This window comes from Pseudorasbora parva, chromosome 4 (genome assembly GCF_024679245.1).
Source record: "Pseudorasbora parva isolate DD20220531a chromosome 4, ASM2467924v1, whole genome shotgun sequence".
Classification (NCBI taxonomy): domain Eukaryota; kingdom Metazoa; phylum Chordata; class Actinopteri; order Cypriniformes; family Gobionidae; genus Pseudorasbora; species Pseudorasbora parva.
The window spans coordinates 37,435,753-37,456,161 of NC_090175.1; the positions used below are offsets into that span (position 1 = coordinate 37,435,753).

General features: G+C 36.0%; 1 protein-coding gene across 1 annotated transcript in view; it reads left to right on the forward strand.

Annotated features, from left to right (window-relative positions):
- lrba (LPS-responsive vesicle trafficking, beach and anchor containing) overlaps nt 1-20,409 on the forward strand; it is a 334,073-nt gene that overhangs the window by 68,934 nt on the left and 244,730 nt on the right. Inside the window, 12 exon segments of the mRNA XM_067441679.1 lie at nt 2,793-2,926; nt 3,880-3,988; nt 7,361-7,513; nt 7,642-7,810; nt 8,436-8,515; nt 8,621-8,683; nt 9,198-9,295; nt 10,751-10,843; nt 11,504-11,612; nt 12,379-12,460; nt 14,855-14,978; nt 15,357-15,549. Of these exon segments, the coding sequence (XP_067297780.1) occupies nt 2,793-2,926; nt 3,880-3,988; nt 7,361-7,513; nt 7,642-7,810; nt 8,436-8,515; nt 8,621-8,683; nt 9,198-9,295; nt 10,751-10,843; nt 11,504-11,612; nt 12,379-12,460; nt 14,855-14,978; nt 15,357-15,549 (1,407 nt within the window).

Here is a 20,409-nt window from a genome sequence, read left to right on the forward strand (position 1 = left end):
AAACTGCCTGCCAACTGATAGACGAACTGACAATGGCTTTCTTATTTAGGTTTAAATAGCCTAAAAGGTAACGTAGTGGATAAACATTAATAAACCGTTTTCTCATAACATGTTAGCCGCGATCGAAATACAGAACATCACACAAATATATAAAAGAACATTTTGATAAATAAACCTAAAAAAAAAACCTGTATAGAGAGGAAAAGAACACTTTGAGTGCGTTTACATGCACGTTCTTAAGCCGATTGTGCCTGAAGGGGGTGAAGGACGTGAAGCTCAGCCCCGCGCCTCAGGATCTCACACCGCCACCTGATGTGAACATTATATACATGCGTGCTCAATTTTGAATTGACTGACAGATGAGCTGCACGAAACCGCTCTGTGGTTTGGCAGGATTTTAAACAACTTCCTGAGTGGCTGCGAACAGGCGCTGAATGCTGCCGCCGGTGTGTGTGTGTGTGTACACTCATTGAACGTGTTCTAATTTTAAAGGCGCGGTGTGAAGCTCAGCACCCTTAAAGGGGTCGCACACCGATGCTCAGCGCTGCGACACGTCTTTAAAATATTGAGCACCCCCATATTGCCAAAATAGTATGATCCTCGTTTCATAACACCTGCGAAGATTCGACCGTGAGATCGGTGGTCGAATCAGGCTCCGCATATCGATGCATCGAATCTTCGACTTTTCAGGGTCACCCCTACTGATCTGCCAACATTGTCTCTATATGATACATTAAAATAAGCTGATATAACATCACTGTTTTCTCCAGAACGACTGTACAGCCAAATCAAATTTTGTTGCAATATTGTCCTGTTTAACACTGTGAAGCTGCTTTGAAACAATCGTCATTGTAAAAGCTATATATAAATAAAGTTGAATGGTTGATTGATTGATTGATCAAAAATAGAATAAAATAAATAAAAATTAGCACAGAAAATCCTGCCTACCTTACACAATACATAAAGCTACACTGTGTGATATTTTCCCCCATCTAATGGTGAAAAAGGTATATGACCATCCAGTGAATAATAGTTTCTGTTCCTCTCAATTCTGATTTCGTTTCAACAACTATGGTGGCCGATTTAGTCCAAGATTAACATGGCAATCCCTCTCTTCACATTCGACACGGTGTCATCGGTGTTAAAACGCGAAAGGCGAAGCTTAAATTTATGGGTATGTCCCTCTTTGGCTAATGTACTTTCAAGATGGAGGGGCAACATGGCGACCAGCATTCAAACCCCTCACCAGTATGTTTTTTCAATGGCATATTATAAACTTACGAGAATAATTTATTACTTGAAAGAAGTAAATATACACAGTGTTGTACCTGAACGAGTTCATTGAACGATAGTTCATGAACTCGTTCATATTTTGGGCGAACGTGAACTGAACGTTCACAGAACAGTATGACTGCCTGATGAACGTTACTGTGAACTCGTTCATTCTGATGTCTGTGAACGGCATGCTCTCTCAGGTTAACTTCGTTCAATAGGGTGCCAGATTTCTATAGAGCTTTCCAGGCGAAATCCCGGCTAAAACACACCGTAAACTAAACGGGTCTTAATATGTAGCGGAAAAACAACCAATCTGGCAACACCAGCCACCAGTGTCGCACCGCCATCCACCGCATGCGTGACACGTCATCAAAACAAAAACAAAAAGGCATGGAGGCGACAGCAGCATGTTGCAAGGAGTATGATCATTTAAAAGAATTTTATGACAAGGTCGGTGAGAATGGGAGAAATCTCACTTATCTGTGCATATTATATATGTATATTTTTCCAGGATTCCAATATTCTGTTTTAGCATTAGGACAATGGAAAATTGTCCTCATGCTATTAAAGGATTCAAAATTAGATATGAAGATAAAATCTGACGCATAGCTTCATTGTTAAAACTGATAAAATAATTGCTGTCTGTGATTCTATATGAGCTGTGGCAATAATTGTGAAAAATAAAAGCTCGCAGCAACATATGGAAAAAAAGAACTATGAACTAGTTCATTTTTGTAACTTAGTGAACTTAGTTCAAAATTTTGTAGTTTGAACTATGAACTGAACTAGTTCATTTTAAAATTTGTGAATTGAACTTTGAACTAGTTCATGTAGAACGTGAACTTTCCCAACACTGAATATACATTAATGAGCACATATATTTTTGAAAGAACTAAGTGTTTTTAGCTAAGAATAAATTAAAAAAGTTACACAGTTTAAGGTGGTAAGTAGCTTTAAGGTGGACTTGCATTTAGGAGTAGTGGACAAATTCTTTCTATGTACACTGCAACAGTCACAGTATGATATGTCACACGTATATTTTAAAAAAACATAAATCAACATATAAATAACAACTTTTATAATAGCACACTTAAAGTGTTTATTAAAAAAAATCAATATAATCAAAAAATAAATACAAAAATAAATAAATTAACATGTAAATGAACAAAAATATGTGTTGCATACCCTACTTCCTATGCCTCTGGTTGGAGAAAACATTTGCTGGACAAATCTAAACAAAAACAAAATCCTTGGACTTGATAATCAAATAATAGGATCAATTCTTTAAAATGAACAATGGGACAATAATTTAGCATGACCCCCCCCCCCCATCATGCATACAGAGCACAGATTTAGGAAATTACCTTCACATTCAGGAATAGTTGTTGCTGAAAAATAGGGAGATTACATTTATATGAATTGTGTTAATTTGAGAGTCTCTGTGTTACACAACATAATGACATAAATCAACTTAAAATTACAAAACATATCTAACATCAAGCCTTTCTGTGTTTCAGGATGTTAAAGCTGTGGTGACACACTCGGTCCAGAGCGCCATCCATTCTATAGGAGGAGTTCAGGTCCTTTTCCCCCTGTTTGCACAGCTGGATTTCCTCCAGCACAGCGGTGACGAGCTGGACACCTCTATCTGGTGAGAACACATCAAGTCTGCCTGGGGGCAGGATGAAAATTAGTACAGGGATTCTCAGTGGGGGAAAAAGATTGAGCTCTTCTCAGTTTTAGCCTGGCAAGGAAAAAAACTGAAAATGAAGTTAATGTTTTCCCTCCTAGAGTTGTTAAATCCAATAGACACGCAATAGCACTTTTTTGTTTTCTCAGGGTACACAAATCATTAGTCTTAGAGTTTTAGGCTATAGGGTTTAGTGCTCAAGGGGCCAGTGCTCAGTGTTATTTAATGTTATTTTTTGGACATACCATATAGCAGCCAATACAAAGTTAAACCATGATTAGCTGTAGTACTAACATTATTGAATAGTGTTTTTGCTTCACGTTATCAAAATGACTTGTTTGATTGTAGTGATGAAAATAGCAATATATTTTTGCATTAGCACTTTTAAACATCTTTTTAATGAAAATCAATGTTGTACATCTCATTCAAATAGATTGTGAAAATCTGTTTATCATTTACTCACCATTATGTCTTTCAAAGTCTGTGTGACCGAACCCTACAATTTTGTAAAATGCCCAAGACAATTAGCTGGAAATCTTCTCTTCTCTTACATTTATTCTAACTTGATGCATCAAGTTGCAGGATGAAATGCCAGGTTTGAATGCATTCAAACTTAAGATTTCAGTCTTTTCATCACAAAAAGCTGTCATGTGGCAGAAGTCTTGTTGGACATTTATGGTGCTTTTTTGCATCTGGACAGCCCCCAGTCTTTCCTTAATTGTATGGAAAAGATCAACTTGAACATTCTTCAAATTATCTGTTTTGTCATAAGGGTTTTGAAAGTGAGTAAATGGTAACAGAATTTCAGTATTCTTTAATTCTTGGTACTAGATCAGGACTATATGTTATCTGACTTTATGTTGTTAGTTTTGTTGTCTTTACTGAATCTCACCCTTCAATTTTATTTTTGTCAGTTGCACACTACTGTCGTTTGTGATGGAGCTGTTGAAGGGCTCTGTAGCTATGCAAGAGCAGGTGCTGGCCTGCAAGGGCTTTCTCGTCATTGGTTACTCACTGGAGAAGGTGAGTGCTGAACATGAACATAAACAACACATTGTGCATTGAATATGTGAACGTGCATCCAACTGTGAACTGTGATCAATGGCCTTTTATTAATTCAAAAGATTAAATCTTACTTATATTGAAATAAGAAAAGAGAAGAAAAGGTCTTCTTTAAAGTTTGATTAACTCTTATAATCTTAAAATGGATATAAGGTAGTGTTGTCACGATACCAAAATTATGACTTCGATACGATACCAGACTAAAATATCGATATATCGATACTAAATCGATACCACAGTAAAAAAAAAGAAGAAGAAAAAAAAGATAAGATGCTTATCATGACAACAGAACTTGTTATTATTCATTGTTATTTTTTACAAAAAATTCATGTGGCCAGCATGTTCCTTAGGGTTGGGCATCGCTTTGATTTGAACAATTATTGATCAATTGATCAATTACTATTAAAATTATCTCACAAATTTTTGCTATCTCAATGTATTTTTTACAATGGGGTAATTGTGTTGCAATAGCTTACACACAGCACAAGAAAGCTTGATTTCAAATGGTAAATTGAATTTAAAAAGACGAGTAAACAGTAATAAAATAAGAACAAATAAACAGATTACAAACAATAGCACAAATAAATGCAATAGAAAAGAAGATACAAATTAAATAGACTGCTTTATTTTTTCAGGTAGTTCTAACATTCAGATAAGAAACTGAATAAAAAAATGCATAGTAATTACATTAAAAACAACATCGGATAATGTTCTTTGTAAAAAATTCAATAGCCTACAGATGAAACTATTAAAGTTACACAAGTTGATCAGTCAAGAGCAGTGTGATCGTTTGTCTTTTTGTAGTTTGAATAACAAATGACTGCGGTCCCTTTAAGACTAACGGATGCATGGATCCTGAACACTGTTCCTGTTACTCGTTCTTCCTGAACTGTTTGCGACTGTGTTTACGTTAATACTCTTCCAGATGTGCACTGATAATTCTTTGAGTGTATTTGACCAATAATAAGCTGGAAAAAGAAGCAAATGTTTGCACTTGTATCATGTCAGAGGCGGCTTTATTACGGTAGGCTATATGTGTGTGCTTCAGATGTGAGCACGAAATCTGCGGGGATTAGTAGAATTAATTTATGTGCAATCCCACACGAAATTCAGACCGATCACTCACTAACACTAACACACTGTCATGAGGAAAAAGTCCAGCAGAACGCGCGTTCGCCGTGCTCAGAGGTTAACCGGGCTGAAAAAGAATATGCCGGTGTGTGTCAACTCGCTTTCGGTCGGAGAGGAGAGCGCAGCTGGTATCGATACTGTAAAAACTGAGAATCGTATCGTTTTAGATATTCCAGTCTCGATACATATCGAAATATCGATATTTTTGACAACACTAATATAAGGCAGTCCTTATTAAAACATACTAGCATATGCCTGCAGAAGGTGATGGGTGGAAAAAAGTGCTTCAGCGATTTAGCATTAAGCTTTGTATCAGTAGAAACCCAGTGGTATATTCGAATGATCGTGCTCCCATCCCTCATATCCCCCCTGAGACGATGCATTTTATGTCTGGAAAAAAACCTCAGATGAGGCTGAATATACATTTTGTCTCATCTGAGGCTTTTTTGCCGAGAGGCTAAAGACTGCAGCCAGTAGTAGGAGCTAGTTCTGCATGTTTTCATCCCGTCCATAGGGGTGGGATCTCACTCACAGAATGTAAATGCATTCGTAACCACAGTAGTCTTAAAGGGGTCATATAATGCCATTTTTGTACAAGTTAATATGAATATTTAGTGTCTAAATGAAAACTTTGTAATATACTTTAATTAAAAATTCTATTTAGTATTGTTAGAAAACACTAATTTTACTTGGTCAAAACCAGCTCTGTTTTCAGCAAGCCATATCAGCGAGCGTTGCTCACCCCGCCCCTCTGTTCTGGGGGGCGGTTTGACACAACACGTGGAGTGTTGCCTTGACAACAGTTGAGGGTATATTTTGGAGAAAAAATGGCAACCGGAGTGTCTAAGGACACATCTGTGCAACTGTATCAATTTGAACCAAATTCGGAATTTGACAATTAAGGCTCGAACAGGATGTTTCTGAATGGTTGGTTAACGTAATGTCATTTTGATCTATCTTTGTATGGACTGGCAGGGTAACGTTAGCGTAGTGAGATGCGAATGATACGCTTACTACTTATGTTTACTGATGTATATGTTAGTTCATTGACAATAAAAACTTTTTTTTTCAGTAAATAGGCTTCTCAGTGATGTGTAAAGTTATCTATGCAGTGTAATAACAGTTACAACACGATCAAAAAAAAAAAAACAGTAACAGTAACAGACACCTTTATAAACTATCTACAAAAGTTAGCTTAGTGTAGTGTTACCACTTTATCACCAGTGTACACAGTTTGTAATAATACAATAACATAGCATGCATGCTGGAATAAGCGATCTTTGCCGGTGTTGTTAACAGTTACTTACCAACATAATCATCATTTCAGAGAGAAATAGTGAAGGTGAATCCATATAAAAACAAGCTCTCCGTTTAGGATTTGAATTCAACCCAAGTGTCTATGATGACGTGGATGATTACGTTACTGTTGTTCATCTGTCCATCATCGTCTAAAGCCCGGCCTGATGATTTCATTGGTCTGAACAGTTTCTGTTCGGGCATTATTACTCCTCTATGGATCAAGTCCAGACCGAACTGCCTGAGCTCAAATGTTTTGGGTGGGGCTGAGTTTTTATTGGCATCCAGGCTACCGTAATGTAACTTACCCTGTAAACTTTAGCTGCATTCATTGTGAAGTGTGCAAGCATTTCAAACTACACTCACTTTTTCTTGAGGTGCAGCAGGAACACAAATAATTGGAACCGATCCTTTTTTCAGGAGCAGCTTCTTAGCCAAACCTGCTTTATACTGACACTCGTTTATAAAGCAGTCTGGTGAGAAATGCTTCGTGTAAACATAAAAGCATTTACGTTGATCGGGGTCAATATTCCAAAAATAAAACTGATGATACAGATGTTTATTATTATAGGATGGTTGTGTATAGGCACTGCCAACACACATTTCTATACAATCAACTTCAACATTGATTGTATCAACATTATATGACCCCTTTAAAACAATAAAAAAAGAATACATGCAAGACTAAAATCTGTATCTGAAGGCCTTAAAATATGCAAATGTTTAAAGATTTGGAATGTTCAAGTTGCTTTTGGAATATAAGAAACCAAATATACAAACCTAAAATAAGTTCTAAATCCAGTGAAAGTCTAAAATGACCAGCACATCCCTAATGCACAGCTGACAATTAATTTTATTAACTTAGTTTTATTGACATTTGATTTGATGTTTGTATTTTCTTCTCAGTCTTCCAAAGTACATGTGACACGATCTGTGCTGGACATCGTCCTTGCCTTCGCCCGTTACCTTAGCAACCTTCCTACTGGTGTTTTGCTCTTGAAACAGCTGTGTGACCACATCCTCTTCAACCCTGCCATCTGGATTCATGCCCCAGCTAAGGTGTCTTATACAGACATTTACATAAACTGATGCTGTTGCATCATGCTAGCTTAATAGTTGACCAATTCTATGTTTACTCAAATGTGACTTTTCATTGTTGCTTGAAATTGATTTGCTGCCCCCAACAGGTACAGCTGATTCTCTACACCTACCTGGCCACAGAATTCATTAGCACCGTCAATATCTACAACGCCATCCGCAGAGTTGGAACTGTACTCCAGGTCATGCACACACTCAAGTATTTCTACTGGGTTGTAAACCCACTGGACCGCAGTGGAATCACGCCCAAGGGCCTCGGTAAGAGAGTAGAACTAAACCAACTTCTCAACACGTGCTGAGACTAGTTAATAAGGGTCAGAAAAGGTCCATGTGTAGCTACAACAGTGTCCAAAGTTTTTTTTGCACATTTAATACAATTTATTTTTGTTACAAATTGTTATCAGCATAATAATTTTTTATGGTTTTCATTTTTTATGTTCTCAAACTTTTGAGCCCTGCTATATAAAGTATCAATAATTGCTCATATGTCTTGATAATGCATAATATTCCCAAATAAAAAGAGCACTACAGGTTTGCACTAAAGATGCTGTGGGAAAACATCCCACAATAACAGAGCAATTTGTCTTTCAGTGTGATTTCCACAGTAGACCACTTCCTCGCTTGTCTCATTCAAATCTCATTAAACTGAATCAAAGTTCCAATAAATTATTGGAATATTCTCTTCCTTTTGTTTACACCAAGATATAAAGGAAACTAATCTAAAATAGTGGTTCTAAGCTGATTTTCCTTTTGGACCCAGAAAAAACAACACAATGAAAAGCATTAGTATTATCACCAATTGAATAGGCCTGTGGAAGATTACGTTTGATTGATATTACGTGACCTTTTGTTTGGTTAATATCCTGTATCTTTTTGTGTTCAGATGGGCCGAGACCCAATCAAAAGGAGATTCACTCACTCCGAGCGTTCCTGCTGCTGTTTGTCAAACAGCTTATCATGAAGGTACACTAGAGTGGCCATCAAATAAATCTGAATAATAATCTGAATTAATCAACTCCATCATGAGGAGTGCAGTACAGGTAATGCTTGTGTGTCCTGTGAATGTAGGATCATGGCGTAAAGGAAGACGAACTGCAGAGTATTCTCAACTACCTGCTCACAATGCACGAGGTACTCTAATGCACCTACTGGAATTTCAAACACTCTTTTAAACCAGTATCAGCTGTCTGACCACTTTCAATTATGTGGCTAAATCAATGCAGATTACTAATGCTGTCATTTTTCTTGTAACACTGTACATTCTGTGGTATAGCTGCCACCAGATGGCGCTTGGTACCCACAGCTGTCTTTCTTGTTCGTTGTGCGTAATATGCAATTTAAAAATAAATTGCAGAAACCATTGTGCAACTTCCCACAATATACTCATGAAATGTTTTTTTTCTATTATATACAGTATTATATATTTTTCCATTTAATCCCTAATAATGTCCTGTCATAGATGCATATGTGATGATTTCTAATGTTAATTAGTTAACTTGCAATATATTAACTTATAATGTGCAATGACCTACTTTACTCCTCTGCTATAATCATCTGCATTTTAAATGATAGATCATACAGTGTGTCTTGAATGACCCCGTCTCTGACATGTTATGCCTATTTATTGTAATTTTTTTCCCCCTAGGATGATAATCTGATGGATGTTCTCCAGCTTCTGGTGGCATTGATGTCTGAGCATCCTGGCTCAATGGTTCAAGCTTTCGATCAGCGGAATGGAATACGGTGAGACCTTTGGTTGCCCCTGGCACAGTGTTGCCAACTTAGCAATTTTGTTGCTAGATTTAGCAACTTTTCAGACTACAATTTTTTTTTCTTTCAAAAAGCACCTAGCAAAAAATGTAGCTTTTTATTTTATTATTTATCAACTTCTGGAAAATGACTCGGATATAAACAACACAAACACAATCTAGCTCAATAGGCTGAGCGGTTCATTCATAATTCCTTAAGATCGCTGTGGAAATCGCTGTAAAAACCGGAAGATCATTTAGGTAGCATATTTGCGGAGCCCTGCACATTACATGCAGGAAAAAAATAGTAGGCTAAATTGTGCACATGATTTATAAATCGAGGAAACAAATTAATAAATCGTGTGGATGGTTTAGCAAGTTGAGGAAACGAAGTAGTAAATTGTGCACACAATTTACTTTTTTTTTCTTGCACGTCATGTGCGGGGCTCCGTACATACGAATGAACACGATGCTGTAATTTATTATACAAACAAATCTAAATTAGCATTTCAAATTATATATAGCATTACATAATGCCGTAGTTTTGCTTTTTGATCACGTAATGATGTCATAGCGCAATGATTTCACAATGTCATTTAGCAACTTTTAACAACAAATCGATCTGGCTTTAGCAACTTCTGAAAATTAGTTGGCAACAGTGCCCTTGCAGGAAGACATTACATTCTTAAACCCACATTTTTATTAAAAGCTATAAATGAAACTGAAAAAAAAAAAAACCCTGACAGATGAAGTAGAATTCTTCTCTGTGGAATAATGCGAGGCAACAATTCCTCTTTCTTAGCAGAGACATCGGAGTCCTGCTCAACAAAACCTATAAAACACTTTCATAGGTTCATCTGATACCTATGCTGCTGTACTGAGCGCTCATACGGGCTACTAAAATGGAGGCATTTCCATTTCCAAAGCCTTTATAGACATGCTAGTTCCACTGACAGCCATGGGGTTAAATGTGCACGCTAGCGGGGGGGCATCTGGACAGCTCGTCATGATAAAACAGAGGGCCTCACTTTCATTTTAGATCTGACAACCTTATTCAAATCACACTTCCATCAGATCCTACTCCAGAAGGACATAGGCAGATTCATTTTAATATGCAGACAGTATAATAGTCTCGGTTACATATGAATGTACACGTCAGCTCTTGTGAGATCTGTGTACACACCAGACTGTGTCGCTGGTAATTTCCTTTTGTCAGAAAGAAACATTGAAAACAAAATTCTTTCAACACCATATGGAATATACATGTTAACTATAGATAAACTAATATGTTTGTTTTGAACTCAGTCTGTTTATTTGTATATCTGTAAATTCTTTTGTATTTTTATTTTTTTGTCTGAAAAATTGGTATAACTTTCTCTCTTACGTTTATTTTGCATACATAATTCCTGGCAACAATTTTAACACCTTTTCTCTTTTGTGAATAACACAGGGTCATCTTCAAGCTTCTCGCATCCAAAAGTGAAGGGATTCGTGTGCAGGCACTCAAAGTCTTGGGCTACTTTCTCAAATTTTTGTCACCAAAGTGAGTTACTTTGTTATGAGTAGTACTTTGTTATTTGGAATTAAGGCTTGCAATAATACTGTTAATCATATTAGTAACAATAACACGTTAACCCCGTTTTTTAATATGTGATACATATACATGATTCACTCCGACTGTTTATTTTACAAAATGAGTCTGTAGTAGATGGTCTAGCTATAAATATTTAGCAGAAATAAGCTCCCAGCATACCATGAAGTGAGTTGAAGGCTGATTTTTTTTCTTTTCATAAAATGAACGATTTAAAATAAGCAACTAGGCCTTTTCCCAGAGTGAATTGAGCTAGGTTATTTTGATAACAAATTACCCTTACTCCACTATTAGTTCATTCAGCATGGAAATATTTATGCGCTAATGTAGTCAAAGTCTGTAATTGTCTATGAGTATTTTTCCAAATGCAGTTTCTGTGGTGTTTGATAGATAAATCTCACTTTCATTTCTAATCCCACTTGCTTTGTGAGTTTCCCCCAGAAGGATTCTGACCGCCAATTGCTTTTAAAATAGATGCAGCTTCATTCGTGACTACGAGGATATTTTTCAGAAGCTCTGGGCTGCAGTTATGCCCTGTTGGGGTCCTGGCTGTATTTGAAGTAGATCATAGCATGGGTTTGGTGCTGACGTTTTGGATGCCATGTGTTTCAGGACAAAGTCAGAGGTCATGCTGGCTCACGGCCTGTTCTCTCTGCTCACCGAACGATTGATGCTCCACTCGAACCAGGTCACAGTCACAACATACAATGTGCTTTTTGAGGTCAGTCTCTTACTTTCATACACTTTTTTTAATGGCTGCTTGTAGCACTTTGTTTTTCAAGCCAGATGTAGTAAAATCTGGCTCCCTTAATCAAATTCCCCCTCTCTTTTGTGGTAAAACCCCCCTGATTTTCCCCTCACCATTTTAAATTAACTGAAAAATTGTTCTCTGTAGTTTATGTAGATTAGTGAAAAATGCAGATATATAAGATTAATTATTCAGTGTTTTTATTATTTGTTTTTGTACAGGGATAATGAATCGTCTTAGCTAAAACCTAAATTTCAACCATAGTCCCTAGGCGAACAGTGTGCATTGACCATTGAATTACATTACATATTACATACATGCAAAGTTCTACAAAAAGGTACAAAATAAATAAATAATCACGATAAGGATGTCATACAAATACAGGCACATTAACATTTGAATCAACATATTTAACAACCTCACTCTCCTTAACCCTTTAACATCAGCAAATTACACTAACTGTCTAATGCTCACGACAGTTTTTCCTTGATCCATTTTCCACATTCGTAGGGTGCCACATTTTCTAATGGCAGATGGCAGAGAGTACCAGTATTAATCTGCTTGAACTGAAAAAGCTGACCTGACAAATACTGTTGACCTATATTTAATATAACACACCTCTAGTTGCTGACCTATTGATCATTTTAGCTTATTTATTTATCTTTCATGTTGTCACCTGATCCTTGTGAAATGGTTTTTATGCTGTACTATCAGTGACTAACCAGAACATTCTCACCAGATTCTTACGGAGCAGATCTGTACTCAGGTCATTCACAAACAACACCCAGACCCTGACTCCACTGTGAAGATTCAAAACCCACGTAAGTTAATATGAAACTCAATCCCTTCGCCTGAAGCACCAGTGATTCAAGCAGTGCATATGCGCTCTGTATAAGCTGTAAATAGACACATTTTTATTTTTAAATAAAACATAACATTCACATTTAATTACACTACTTTTGTATATTGTACTGCAGTTTTACCTGCATTTCACAGAGAAATCTCAAATAAAAAATGTTGTGAAGAAATAAATGCAATGTTATTTAGTTTACTCACATGCAACACAGAAAACAATATTTACGTAATCACCATATTCAGAGATACGGTAGGGTCAACATAATGCTAACGCATATTTAAACCACCTCTCGTGTGTCTGGAAAATGTCCATATGTAAAAGATCACAAGCAAAACCTGGTCCTTTTGTAAAATGGCTTAAATCTGCTTATTTTACCCATGATTTACAATAATAGTATCAATAGTCTCGTTTTATATTTTTGTGCCTGCTGCGGTGCAAATCAAACATTCACCGTTTTTTTTCGTGCGTCTAATGGTGAAGTCTAGAGTTACCTCAGACAAATGGAGCTCATTGTCACCATAACTAAGATGATAAACACATTAAAAAGTAATTAACTTTCCATTGTAGCTATAAGTATAGAATTGTCGCTGCATCGGTTTCATTCGCAACCAGCTAGTTTCTCAATATTAAATGGTTCTAAGGCTGAATTCTATCTTGTAATGAGATGCCTTATTTTCCAGCCTGAGTTTATGCTCAATGCATACGTCTCCTTTAAATCCAGTACAGAGTTAGGCAGCAATCAGATGCTCTGGTTTTAATGTAAAAAGTGAAACTAATATTGTATACTGATCCGTATCGGGCCTTCCCCTAATGAAGCTTAATTCTGAGGTACTGGAGGCAGCTGATTAGAGCTGTATTTACATGGAGATGTGACCATGTACACAAACCACTTGCCAGTCAGAAGAATGACAGTGAATCACAGATCCTGGGTCGGTTCTAGAGCGTTCAGATGGAGATCTTAGACCAACAGAGTCTGATTCAAGGGCATCTCACAGATGATCTGAGAGCGAGCACAGCAGAGTTTCAGCTTTCTTCTGTCTCTACTTGATTTGATCTGTGTTGAAGCCTCTAAATGGCCCTGATTGCAGTCTTTAGCAATGTCAGACCCAATCAAACAAACTGAGGAAGCAAAAGTTTCTTTTAAATTAAACTCTGGGACAAACCAGGACCAAATGGTGATTGGAGAGTGAAAAAAACAGAAAAGTGCAGAGATACATGCAAAGGTAATTTTCTACTGGTAAGGTTCAGTGACTCTAATTTGAGTGAGTAAGGCGTAGAAACAACACAATTCTGCTGGAACGAGTGAGAGCATTGGTTACAGATGCTGTCGTGCTCTAAACTCCCTGTGACGGCTGAAACTTGAGCTGCTCTTCTCAACTTAATGCATGCTGACATTGTCTAGATAATTCATCTAAACAACCAATCTTTCCAGTTTAAGCTAACGCTCAGTTCCAGGAAGCCACGACTTTAGCTGCAAAGCTTAGACAATACTGACCTTATAATGTAGAGCTTACTTTTACTCTTTCCAACATAATTTTTGTTATGTTCTCACTATATGCAAAAGTGTTAAATAATAGTGCGAAAACATATCTGTTTTATTAAAGGGTGCAATTTTCTGTATTTTTTTTATTTTTTACTAATTTATTTAAATGTAATTAAAATATATAATAACTAACATTTACACTTCCATTCAAAAGTCGGTACGGTTTTTACAGTTTTCTCTCATGCTCACTCAGGCTGCATTTATTTGATCAAAAATACAGTAAAACGTGAAGTATTATTATTATCATTTAAAATTACTCTTTTCTATTTCAATTTACTGTAGTGTAAAATGTAATTTATTCCTGTAATGGCAAAGCTGTAATTTCAGCATCATTATTTCAGTCTTCAGTGTCACACGAACTTGAAATCATTCTAATATGTTGATTTAGTGGTCAAAAAACATTTCTAATTATTATTCATTTTGAAATGCTTAATATGTTTGTAACTGATGTAACTTTTTTCAGGATTTAATAGAATAGAACGATCAAAAGAAGTAATGTTACTTTTGATCAGTTTAATGCTTTCTTTATGAATAAAAAGATTCAATAAATCTTGCTGACCCCAAAACTTTAAATGGCTTTGAACATTTATTCATTTAACTGTTATAACTGTGCCTCTGTATAACATTATAATGTATTGTAAATGTAAATATTTGGACATGCTGTTTACTATGTTTCCCATGTACATTTTTCACCATTTATGGTGTATTTGTGAAGTGATGGTTGTCCTTTTATGGTTCATAAGCCTTTTTTTTTAAACTAGGCATTCAGATACAGTGTCAAATGGTACATTCATGTGTGTTTTTTTCCCCCATCAGAGATCCTAAAAGTGATAGCAGCTCTTTTAAAGAATGCTCCTCAAGGAGCAGAAAGCATGGAAGTACGGCGTATCTTTCTCTCAGACATGATCAAACTCTTCAACAACAGTCGAGAGAACCGCAGGTGTGTTGACACGCATGCACGCATATATATATATATATATATATATATATATATATATATATATATATATATATATATATATATATATATATATATATATATATATATAAAGATTTTGCTAATTATTTTAGCTTTTGATTTGAGTATACTGTTGGAGATAATTTTGTTCCCAAACTATCTTTGAGGACACACACACACACACACACACACACACACACACACACACACACACACACACACACACACACACACACACACACACACACACACACACACACACACACACACACACTGTGTCTAGTGTTCATCATCATCATGAGCTTTTTTTCTCAAAAAGAGTAAAAGTTTTTTTTTTAACGCAGTCATTCTTTTCTGTAGGAGTCTGTTGCAGTGCTCTGTGTGGCAGGAGTGGATGCTGTCTCTGTGCTTTATTAACCCCAAGAACAGTGAGGAGCAGAAGATCACAGAGATGGTGTACGCCATTTTTCGCATCCTTCTTTATCACGCCATTAAGTACGAGTGGGGCGGCTGGCGCGTGTGGGTGGACACGCTCTCTATCACACACTCCAAGGTCAGAACCCAAATGCATACACAAAACAACACACGGCTGAATGTAATCTGTACACGTTAATTGCACGTCATGAGTATTCACATAACTTAACAAAGCGTGGCAATCTTTCATACAACATGGGAAGCGATGTATGTCCCTAATTTAATTTAATCAAATTAACCCCATTTTGCACTTCTGACAAAACAAACGTAGTGGAATCAGTGATTAAATAGTGTATAAACCCTTTTCTTTTTGCAGTAACACTCTCCAGTAGCTTCACTACCAAATTTTTGTCTCCCTTGAGCTCCTTTGTGTTTCTAAAGAGTGGCTTTCGTCCTTCATCATGACACCTGCAGTGTGTACTGGAGATTTGTTTGCTAATTGCTAAAAAATGACTAATCGTAATAAATATTATCATCATAATGATAACAAAATCATCATTATTATTATTATTACCAAACAATAGCTAATAGTACGCATTAACAAACATTTTTTTTTTTAAATTTCATATGCACTACAGTTTAAAAGATTGTTTTGTTTTTGAAGGTATTCTGTTATGCTCACCCAGGCTGCATTTATTTGTTCAAAACTACTGTAAAAACAGTAAAGTTGTGAAGTATTATTATAATTAAAAATAAGTGTTTCCTATAGTTTAAAATGTAATTTATTCCTGTGATGCATAGCTGAATTTTAGTCTTCAGTATCACATGATCCTTCAGAAGTCATTCTAATATGCTGATTTTGTACTCATGTAACATTATTATCAATGTTGAAAACAGTTGTGCATAATGTTTTTTTGTGGAAAATGTTTTTTTGTACTTTTTTCAGGATTGATGAATAGAAAGTTAAAGATAAAAATGGTAAAATAGTATTTTAGTGTCCTTGTTACATATGGCATACTTACTGTAGTAATGACAGCAAATTATGCATAATTGCATGCAGCTAACCCTAAACCAAGCCATAACCTTAACCCTAATTGTATAGTAAGTACATGTTGTTAATTATTCAGTACTTAAATATATAGTTACAATGTGACAGACACCTTAAAAGTGTAACCAAAAAAACAATAATTTTAAATAGATCCACCCCCCCTCAAAAGTCTGATTTACATACTTTTTGCTTTTCTATCTCTTAGTGTCTTTCACTCTGTCTCTCTTCCTTACTTCAGCCCTGACTGTAATCTTGTGTTTGGTTCCTCCTCTCATTGCCTCTTTCTCTCCTGCGCTCAAACTCTCAGCATTAATCCACTGGCTTCTCAACCTGGCTGTTATTGCGCTCTATAATCAGCTAGACTTCTCAGATTAGAATCAGTATTTTCCTCCATTGCCAAACCCTCGGTTCATTCTTTTATTTACAGATTGAATTGCCTCCTTAATGTTTTTGAGAGCTCTCAGTTTTCTGAGCTTTCTAGTTTCAGAAATGTCTATTTTAAGATGCTCTATTGATATTGTAATATGGACACGGTTCCAAGCGTAGTGAAGTCATTTGGTGTCAGACTGTGGTTTTGGGCACCAGCTTCCTGGCACTCCTCCATTTATGCACTTTGTTTGCGTTCTTGTCTTTGGCCACTTGGGGGCGCAGCTGTGCTATTCAGTGAGATGTGGAAGTAAAAGGAGATCTGTAGTGCTCAGAGTGCTTATTCATCAGAATAAGCAACCTTATTATTATAGCCTCAGAATGGTCAGAATGCTCAAATAAACATTTTGAAATGTGTCTTGATAGCACTACAGAGCCACAGAGGTTACATGGAATTTTCAGGGTAATCAGTATAAATCATATACATAAACTATAAATCAGAGATGGCGAAAGCAGGACCCTCAAGGTAAAATATGCCCTCTCATGTCATTATTTTGTTTCTATTTTATCTTCTTCATTTATTTTTATTTTTTTGCTGTATTTTTGCATTGCAATGTAGAGAATATAAGTTAATTTCATTTAAATATATACATTTTTAGATAATATTGTTCAATGTTTAGCCCATCATATTAAAAAGTTTTGACACCTCTGCTATAAATGGTTTATTGACAGTTGTCTCTGCATATTAAACACTCATAAATATGAAAGAAGTAATTTTATGTAGTAAAGTTTTTATTGCAAAACTTAAAAGAGGTGAGAGAAATGCACGCACAGAAAAAAAACATTATTATTTAGGATGGCTTATTTTCAATGATATTTCATAAAAAAATGTGCGATGTGCAAATTGGTTGCTTTGTAAATACTTAAATTTCTCATAATTGATTTAGTAATATATTGTGCATATTACAACTCAGCTTTTAAAATTTATTTATTTCATATAAAACAAAAAATGAATATTTTATATATATATAATATAAAAAATGAAACAAACAGGTTGATTACATTTATGCTTATTCATTTCAGCCGTTTTTATCCATAATGACTTTCAAATGAGAATAATACCAGCGGAAGTGATTAATTCAAGGGGAAAAATACAAATAATGCATGCAGAGATACCTCTTAAAAATAAACATTAAAATAAAGTTTCTTCTTCTCACTCACACTCCGCAGTTAATTGTGACATACATGATGCACAGTAAAATAAAATGTAATCTGTGAGTGAATTGAGCAGCGTTAAAGTATTTCTTTAAAGTGCTTTGCTTTCACTCTTTTTCATGCATACACATTTTTATCCAGGTCTGCTTGCATTCCTAAAGTAGCTCACTGCTGTGGCAAGTGCACACAAATTGATCATTCCCCTTCCTAAGGGTCAAGCCTGTAATTGCTTTTTTGCGCTATAATTGCACAAGATTAATGCAGGTAAGGTGCTGTTCTGTTTACAGCGTCTCTGCTCTGATCTAAAAACAGAAAAGGGGGTTGTGCGTATGAACTGGAAAGGTGCAGCAGTGCAGAGCTAGAGAGATGCGTGCATCTGCTGAGGAAAAAAAAAAATCTAAAGAAACTCAATTGCAATTTTATTGTCCGGTGTGATAGATTTCCTGCCAACTCTGGAGTAGGAGAGCTGTTTGTCACTGTAGCTCTCCCTTTCAGCTGCAGGGGCTGGCTGGCTGGCTGGCTGGCTGACTGTGTGTGTGTGTGTGTGTGTGTGTGTGTGTGTGTGTGTGTGTGTGTGTGTGTGTGTGTGTGCGTACGAGTGCGTGTGCGTGTGGGGGGGAGAAAGAGAGAGAGACATTGTGTGTGAAATAGAAAGAGTGTTTGTTTGCATATTAGAGATGTATATGTGAATGTGCTTTTCAGGTTGTAGTATTCAAGATCTCCAGATCCCCATGTTTGAACACATTTAATATTCATTTCAAATGGCCTTGGCAATCATTAGGACAAGTCCTCATAAATTCAACCAGCCTTTTGGGAACCCACTGGTAAATAAATACAATGCTCTTGGGCAGACATATATTTAGACAAGGATGCAAAGTTTTTCTTCTTCACAATTCAATTGTTTTTCCAGCTTATGGTAGAATGCCATCTGTTATGTGTGTGTTTGTTTATATATATATATATATATATATATATGTATGTATGTATGTATGTGTATATATATATATATATATATATATATATATATATATATATATATATATATATATATATATATATATATATATATATATATATATATGTATGTATGTATATGTATGTATGTATGTATGTGTATATATATATATATATATATAAAAGATAGTAAAACCCACACACATGTATACACTATATACAGAGAGAGACTTCATTACACACACATTTAATTATTTTATTTAATACATATTATTACTGATTAAAACAACACAGCACCCAAATATTCTCAAAGAGCTTATCATGTTTAACCTGACAATACAGACAATACAAACAGTCACGACCACATTAATCAATAGATTATGGATAAAGGTGATATCGTCTTCTCCAAACATGCAGACTGCCTATGATCGCTGACATTTGCTTAGAGCTCTTTTTACTCAGTCCAGCAATCTGCAAGCCTCTGACACATAGTCTATGCACATGTCCTTTTTTGTAAGTCGCTTTGGATAAAAGCGTCTGCTAAATGATTAAATGTAAATGTAAATGTAAAATGTCCTAAACTACCCAAAATAAGAACAGTTAGTTTGGTCCTGTAGCCACACACTGCCATAGCATTTGCCATAGCATTTAGCAGACACACACACACACACACACACACACACACACACACACACACACACACACACACACACACACACACACACACACACACACACACACACACACACACACACACACACAATATATCAAGAGATCTAAATAAAACATACTCTTAAAAGAAAGACTTTAACAAGTGTGCTGTTATCTGATTATTGCTTGATTGCGTTTTACTGATCATGTGTGTGTCAAAGGAGGTGAAGTCTCCTCTCCTGCCAGCTCATTGTAGGCAGACAGATGTTTCTGCAGATGGGCCTGCTGACACCACAGCTTACCCAAGGTGCCCCTGTCCCAGCGCTGCACATAAATGAGACTCGGTTCCACACAGCTACTGTAGGGACAATTTTCTGTTGGAAGTGATCACCTTGTGAAAGACTTGGTGCCCTTCATGTTTTCCTAGTCAGCACTCTTCTGTTCCATTGTAAGGAACATCTTATTGGGTGAAGGAGATGTTGTAATTGTCCTGAAAAAGTGGCTGATCCCCTGGAACCTTAAGTCTCTTTCTGTAATGCCTAGAATGAGAGTTCTGTGACCTCTGGGGCATCTAACTATACCTTTATGCTCTCCGAGGCAAGGAGAGAGTGTCCTGGAAAAATGTCACCAATTAATTAGAAGCATTTAAGAGAATGTATTTATTTGTTGAATTTTTGGAGCACAGTACATTATTTCAGCATTTTAAACATTTCTTTACAAAAAAATAAAAATAAGGCAATAATCCTAAAATATATTGTATTTTAA